At 34.9% G+C, this 8,426-nt stretch overlaps 1 protein-coding gene across 1 annotated transcript; it reads left to right on the top strand.

The window, feature by feature from the left end:
• The first annotated feature begins 949 nt into the window (after nt 1-949).
• Nucleotides 950-5,109, top strand: LOC129800996 (odorant receptor 82a). Its single transcript, XM_055845746.1, has 2 exons — nt 950-1,429; nt 5,041-5,109. The coding sequence occupies exons 1-2, from the start codon at nt 950-952 to the stop codon at nt 5,107-5,109; spliced, it is 549 nt and encodes a 182-aa protein (XP_055701721.1).
• Nucleotides 5,110-8,426: the final 3,317 nt, after the last annotated feature.

Genomic DNA, 8,426 nt, shown 5'->3' with positions numbered 1-8,426 from the left:
AAGTACTTAAATAGTTTGAGTGCTTGAAATATCATAAAAGTAAACCGAGAATTTCATGTAGTTTAGTCATTTCCTTCTCCTTGAAAAGAAATTGCGAAAAAACTGCCAAGTTTTGATACTTTTAAAAATCCATTGAAAATTAAAAATGTACATATTGGTACAAAAAAACAATTGCAAAAGAAACTTTAGAAAAATAAATACTAAAACTTTTTTAAGTAAAAGCACTCCATGAGTTTTCCTTCGTCCTTTTTTATTACAGTTGCATGTTAGAACTATTTTTAAAGTATTATGTTTAGCTTAGTTCTTGAATGTTCTTCGAAATGGACGGTCAAGTATATTTCTATGAAGATTATCTCGCCCTGACAGAGGTTATTAATAAATGCAGAAAAATTCTAACATTGTCCCTTATTCCATTCAAAGTGTTTCAAAAATTTGGAAAATTCATTGTTCTCGGCTTTTTAATATGTGTTACACTGTTAATTACCTCTTCGACCATAAAACTTAAAGAAAATAGTTTGAATGTTTGCATGAACTTCCTTATGTTATCCGGATATATTCAAGTTATAATGAAGGTTTATTCAATCGTAACTAAATCTGATTATTTAAACAGTATTTTAGAATGGATTCAATCACTTCATTTAGTTCCTGACTGCGATTTATTTAAGATTGCAGCGGAGAAACATCTCAAGAAGACCATGTGGATTATAAAATATATTTCAATGTAAGTAGTCTGCAGTTTCCTTCTCTGTTTTCCAATAATGTTTTGAATTTTACTTTCAGGATGCTTGTGATACTTTATTTTGCTACCAATCTTTCTATGTCAATATATTCGATTGCTACTGATAGAAGAGTGTTACAAGTACCTTCGATACTATCTCAAGAGGTCCCTTATATTGTAACATATATTCCTCAAATACTATTAATTACCGTATCATCACATATACTTACTATGTCTGATATGGTATTCATACACTTGGCCTTATATTTTCCTTCATCTCTAAATATTCTCTTGGATTGTATTAAAAATTTGGATCATCCCTCAGCTAATCGCGAAAACCAAAGACTAATACGCTATCTTCAAATATACCACTTGGAGATCATCAAGAATCTTCAGTTATTCAACAGAACACTCAACTATGTACTTACTGCGCAATTCAGCACGATATTTTTCTGGTTCATTGTAATGTTCTATATGATTGGAATATTCAAAGATATGCTCTTCATTTACCCGGTACTTACTGCGGTTTTCTTTCAATTGAGCACTTTCTGTTTCTTTGGAGAACTAATTATTGGAAAAACTGAAAGTATTTCCACTGAATTATATCTAACAAATTGGTATGAGTATTCTAGAGAGGAGAAAATGATTGTATCTATGATGATGATGATGTCACAAAAGTCTTTTGTATTTAAAGCTGCTGGAATGTACGATGTAAACCTCATGATGCTTGTTCAAATTCTCAAAATAGCATTTTCTTTTTGTACAATACTTTATGCGCTAACTGAAAAGTTATCTTAAATTAGAAAAACTTAAAAATTATTTTTAAAGCAATAATTTTAGATTAGGGATGTTTTTACAAATTTTATACTGATCCCCAGCAATATAGATATTGTAATTCTATTTTAATCCTAATAACAGAAATATAATCTAAATTGAATGTAGCATTAACTATTGCTTTTTATCAAAGTTACGCTTATAAAAATAAAACAAGCACTGCAGAGATGTTTGTTATTTTCTTTACTTCCTATTCTTTTAAAGTTAGGTTCAATATAATAAGTCTCTATTTATTGTAATGTCCTGAATAAAATAAAATTGAAAAACTGTCGATTTTGAATCTCCAATACTAACATCTAAATATTTCCTCTTGTTGACCTTAAACTGATTTTTTTTAGCTTTTTCACGATATGGCATAATTTTAGATTTTCATATTAGAAATTTGAAGAAACTTTGTGTATTTTTTTAAAGCTCTGACTTCTTACTTAGTTTTGAAAAGTTTGCTTTCTCTTTTTAAATAATTATGTGTTATAGAATTTAATTCAAAGTTCAAGAAAAGAAATAGTGTCTTTCTTTGAGTTGAAAAATAAATAATTTAATATGAAAACTAAGAACTTGTGAAAGTCGTACACGACCGCAATATGTGTTTGTGGTCAAAGTTTCTCAGAATGTGACTTAATGGAAAGAGTTGTCTCGAGCAATGGGTTGTGTCTCGATTTTGCATACATTACACCACGCAATCATTTCCCCATACAACCATCCTACTTCATTTACCCCCTTTTCACTGGAATTCTACAATATGAGAGCAATATTACATAGTGACTTTTTGGTTTTTGAGAATAATGCACAGCTTTTAATGATTTGACAACAGTGGAATGATTTGGAAAAATCTTTTTGGTCAGTAAAAAAATCAAATTTGTCAGTAAAAAATAAAATATTGGTCAGTAAAAAATCAAACTAGGTCAGTAAAAAATCAAATTTTGGCCAGTAAGAAATAAAATTTGGTCGGTAAAAAGTCAAATTTGATCAGTAAAAAATCAAATTTGGTCAGTAAAAAATAAAATTTGGTCAGTAAAAAATAAAAATTTGGTCAGTAAAAAATCAAATTCGGTCAGAGAAAAGTCAAATTTGGTCAGTAATTTTTTTTTAAAATCCAGTAAAATGTGAAATTTAATTCGTGGAAATTTAAATATGATCAGTGAATAATAATTTAGTCAATAAAAAATTAAAAGGAAATCATTAAAAGTTAAAACTTTGCATATCAGGATAAAAAGTATTGCACATTTCGTATTGCGGAAACTTCGTATTTTAGAACATTTCGTATTTTACCATTTCGTATTTCATATTTCATCTTTCCTAAATTTTGTAAAAAAAATTAAACAGTACTGGTATCTTCCCAAAACACAGAAAATTTCCCTTTGCCTCAACAGGCGATACAGATAACTTTCCGAAGCACAGAAAATTTGATTTTTTACTGACCATGCAGGCTCTTTATTTTTTATTGACCATTTTTATATTTTACCGATCAAATTTCATTTTTTACAGATCAATTTTAATTTTTCACTGACCAAATTTGACTTTTTACCGAACAAATTTGACTTTTCTCCGACCGAATTTGATTTTTTACTGACCAAATTTTACTTTTTTTACTGACAAAATTTTAGTTTTTGCTGACCAATATATACGCTGATAAAATTTGATTTTTTACTGACCAGATGTACTCCTTGGTAGCCTCTACCTTTCCTGTGAATATTATACCGGAAAGTTAATTATTCCCAAAGTTATAGGGGTTTTAAATCATATCCTATACTCAGCATGTAAAATCTCAGCTTAAAATCGCTCTCCTGTAAAGTTTGCCATTCGCGAGATATTCTTTTTATATTCTGAGCTATCGATATTATGTCTTGAAGATTTCGTTTATAAGTATTAGTGATCACTATCATATCTTGCTTACGGTAACTGAAGCTTAAATATACAACAGTTTTTTTTTCAGAAAATATTGATATATTCATATTCATATCACTTGTTCTCAAAGATTTTTATTTTTTTTTGTATAGTATAGAAAAATAGAAAATTATCAAAGCATAAGCAGAAGCATTATTATAACAAAAACTCAAATAAATTTTAATAAAATTTGTTCTATATCCGCCAGTTTAAGAAAGATAATAGTTTACAACGAGTTCGAGTTATGGTCAATAGAAAATTTTTATGTTATTTGATTCCATGAAGCATGAAACTAGCAAACACCGATTAAAAACATACATAGGGGAGAGCGGGGCAGAATTAGCCACTGACAGAATTAAATACTGCAGGTGTTATAGTTTTGCTTAGAAAAAAAATTGAGTAAACTTCTATTTATTCGGAGTAATTAACTCTCTTCCTATTAATTGGATTATTTATCTGTCTGATTCAAACATATTTCCCACAAATTATAAGCAAATGAAAATTCCAATAGTTGGCTAATCCTGTCCGGTCTCCCCTATAGTAAATCTTTGTCATATAGTACTACTTCTTATGTGAAATATTAATCTGTATTATGACCAATTTAATAATATAAACCTACCATATAGATATACACTAACGGCCAAAACATTAAATACACCCTTCGTAAGCTTAAATACGCGTGATTTGGACCGGGAAAACGCTGTAATATCCAGTTCTATTGACTGAAATAGTTTCGTATATAAACATAAGAACAGTTTTAAACAATATTTGAGAAAATACATGAGCTACAAAATTTATAATTTGAGGATCAGTCAAAAATTAGCTTTTTTGACAAAAATGCAAAAGTAGCCCCACATTCTAAAACTGATCTAATCTTTTAATAATCATTTAATATAAGCTAAATACTATTAGTAAATATTATTAAGAGTCAGAAAAACTGAAAATAATACCGAGGGAATATTTTTGGTACGGATTGTGGTCGGTTTCCGGTGTGATCTGTTCTGAAAGGGGTTTCTTTTTTGAATATTGAAATTTTCAGCCCAAATTCTACTTTTTCATATATTTTTTATTATTTTTCAAATTACTATTTATTATTGTTGCAATTTCATTTCTTTTACTTCATTATTTTGTTTAAAAAACATGAATAAAATCATCAAATTCAGCTTTCCTCGAAGAATTTTCCTTTAGCTTTGATAAGCGCCTCACAAATTCGGGGCATCCTGTTGATCAATTTCTCCAAAATGTTAGAAGGAACTCTGCCCATATATCCTGAAGTGTTTCCACCAAGACTGGAACTGATGTCGCGCCTTCTCTCGAACCATCTGGTCTAGAAAATTCCAGAAAATTTCGATGTAGTTACAATTGGGTGATTGGGGTGGCTTGATCAACAGGATGACTCGAATATGTGAGGCGCTTATCAAAGTTAAAGGAGGATTCTTCGAGGAAAACTAAATTTTGTGGTTTCACTCTGACCACAATTAATTATTTAAATCTTTTATAAGCACTCGCGATCTATAGTAATGAGGGAGGCGACTATGCATCCTACTATCCGAGCACGCAATGTCACGCTCTCTACCTCATCACTTTTCACTTCTACATCCTAGCACGGTCACCGAGAGAATGATCGAGCTCTCTCACAAAAACTACCCCTAAGTGACAAAGTGCTCGAATAGCCGGATCCGCCGGAGGAGGGCACCACTGGTACCAATTCAAATGGGATTCCTAAGAGGGGTTATTCAACGGTGCCAGAGAGTGATTCCACACTCGGCCTTTCCTGACGTCCATCAACAACTGGTTGTTAGATGGGAATAAGGGCTTCTTGCGTAGCTTTTCCCTAATATATGCACCTAAATATTCCTTATGTCTACCTTTTATTTAAAGATAATACTACTCATCTACTTCTTCTTGTTCTTCCGGTGGGTATTCTAATCAAGTCTTCTATTGAGCTCATCTAATTGGCCATGATATGCATTCACATGATTCACGTTGACTGGAAGCCACTACCGCGATCATCTTTACAATTGCGTAGTTCTTCCAGCTCAACCTTGGGATTCACATCCATAGATAGCAATCCACTGATTGTCTATCCTATAGTAATATCCATAAGTTTTGTGATCCATAATGTGCAAAAATCCTCAAATGTGAATTAAATCCAACATCCACATTAATTTCCAAATTCAGTTATTATTTCCATAGTACAACAAAAGTAATGAAATTTTCCACATAAATCAATACTTCATTTTCCAAAAAGATCGGTAATTCAAATTCCACACATGACTAAATTAATTCTCATCATCGTCCACATAAGCTTTCTCAAGTGCACTCAACTCACCATTGTTACCCCATGGCTTCAATCTATCTGCTGAACACACATTTTCATAAGGAATCTGTGATACCTGTGTCAATGGAGTATCCTTCACCAAATAACGGTCACGTCCCATTATTTCCTCAACAATGTAGGGTCCTCTGTACCGAGGAAGAAGTTTCCTGGAAGTTCCGGTTGCTGGTGCATTCCATCTACAGAGAACAAGATCTCCTGCTTTGTACTCGTGCGGTGCCTTGCGCGACTCGTTAAATTTTTGGGCTTGTTGTTCTTGATGGTTGGTCATCCTCATCAGAGCGGCTTCACGGAGGTCTGGAAGTGGCTCTTGGAACTCCCTGTCATCAACTGTATTTGAAATGGCATTCATCAATTTGTTCTTCAGGACATTGCGGGGTCTATATCCCATCAACAACATTTGAGGTGACTCTCCAGTGACTCTATTCTCAAATGAATTAAGTGCCCACTGGATAGCGGGTAGACTTTGAGCCCAATTCTTTCCTGTCTGCTCACTGGAAAGGCTGCGCAATGAGTCCTTCACTGTTCGGAACATCCTCTCAATCTGCCCGTTAGCCCTCGGGGTGGCAACTGCCACTGGAGATCTCTTGATGTCATATTCTTTGCAGAAATCCCTGAACTCTTTTGACTCGAAGGCTGCACCCTGATCGCACACCAATACTGCTGGCATCCCAAAATACTGAGCTACTTCCTTTATAACCCTGATAGCTGCTTTGGAGGTCGGTGAAGGGACAGCTCTCAGAATACAGAATCTGGTGAAAGCGTCAACCAGACCAAAAATGTGTCCCTGTCTTTTTCCTTCGTCGAATGCTCCACAAAAATCGACATGAATAACATAGAAAGGGATAGGTTTCTTTTCCAATACAAAGATCTGATGTCGATTCTCATCTTCTCCGGGTTTGGTTAGGTCACAGCTCAAGCATCCGTCAATATACTTTTTAATGTCTCGTCTCATTCTCGGCCACCAGTAATCCTTCCGCAACTGATTCAAGCAACTTGTCAATTCCCGGTGACCCATCTCATTATGTACTGCATGCATTACGTTGAATCTCACTCCTCGGGGGACATAAAATCTCAATCCTTTCTCCGTCTTGACAAAAACTCGTCCCTCCACTATTTCAAAGTCATTTCGTATCTTCTTTTCATCTGGTTCACCTTCTAATTTATCTTCCAGAATATCCTTGATCCGACTGATCTCATGATCCTTCAGTTGTAGGGCAACTACCCAGTCATCATTTTGAGTGTACACATTCATAACTAGTTGATCCTCTTCATCATCCTCTTCTATTTCATCTTCTCTATCTGGTGGATGGCGGCTAAGAGCATCAACGTGTGCCATTCGTTCCCCTGGTCGATATTTTATTTCAAAGTCGTATTCCATGATTGTCAACCACCACCGAGCAATTCTATCATCCACTCTCCTTGCTCGATGAGTCAATCTAAGAGCATTACAATCTGTGTAGATCGTAAAATGTCGGCCAAGTAGATAATATTTGAATCTCTTCAGGGTCTCTACTACGGCCATGGTTTCCCATTCGAAACTGGTGTACTTCTTTTCTGCTGATGTGAGAGCTCGCCTGAAATAACTGACTGGTCGAGGATTCCCATCTTTGTCCAATTGGAGGAGAACACCAGCTATTCCGACTTTACTACCATCACAGTGAACTTCATGCACAGCATCCCTTGAGAACAAAGCCAGTACTGGATGATGGATTAAAGCTGTCTTGAGATTGGTGAAAGCCTTGTCCTGTTCTTCCGTCCAATTAGGATTTCCATTCTTCCTCAGCATCTGAGTCAGAGGAGCTGATATGATTGCGAAATTTGGGATGAATCGGCGGAAAAACCCAACGAGACCTAGAAATCTTCGGACTCCCTTCAGAGTTGTGGGTTGTTTGAATTCTTCAACAGCTTTAGTTTTTAAATTTCCTGGTGAGATTCCTGATGGGCTGATCTCATGTCCCAAAAATGTCACATTGGTACTGAGAAACTTACACTTATTCGGATTGAGAGTCAAATTGTGGAGGACCAGCTGTTGGAAAATCTTCTCAAGTATTTGAAAATGTTCCTGCACACCTTCTGTGGCCACCAAAATATCATCCATGAAACAGATGACATTTTCGTTTCCAATTGGTCTCAAAACGTGTGACATAACCCTCATAAATATAGCTGGGGAGTTTGACAATCCAAACGGCACTCTTTTGAACTCGAAAAGTCCTTCCGTTGTGATAAATGCAGTCAACTTCCTGCTGTCTTTGTGAACTGACACTTGGTGATATCCCATTAGGAGATCGAGGCAAGAAAACACCTTCATACCACTGAGCCTTGTCAATTCTTCCTCGATGTGGGGTATTGGATAGTACTCCTTTTTGATACATTCGTTCAGCTTCCGGTAGTCCACACACATCCGGATATCGTTGCTGGACTTCTTCACGTGAACCACAACAGGGCTGGCATAATTGGAAGTAGAAGGTTCGATGATGTCTGCTGCTAATAACTCCTTTATCTTGTCACTGAGGGCTTTCCTGTATTCATATGGGACTCTATAAGCAGCATATTTTACCGAAGTGTCATTCAAGAGCTCAATCTTCATTTCCTCCACTCCAGTAAATCCCAATTCCTTGGTGTTCATGGCAAAACAACTTCGATATTTAT

Source organism: Phlebotomus papatasi, chromosome 2, assembly GCF_024763615.1.
Source record: "Phlebotomus papatasi isolate M1 chromosome 2, Ppap_2.1, whole genome shotgun sequence".
In the NCBI taxonomy this organism is placed as follows: domain Eukaryota; kingdom Metazoa; phylum Arthropoda; class Insecta; order Diptera; family Psychodidae; genus Phlebotomus; species Phlebotomus papatasi.
Note: the sequence above shows the minus strand (reverse complement) of the source record. Positions and strands in the feature narration are given on the sequence as shown.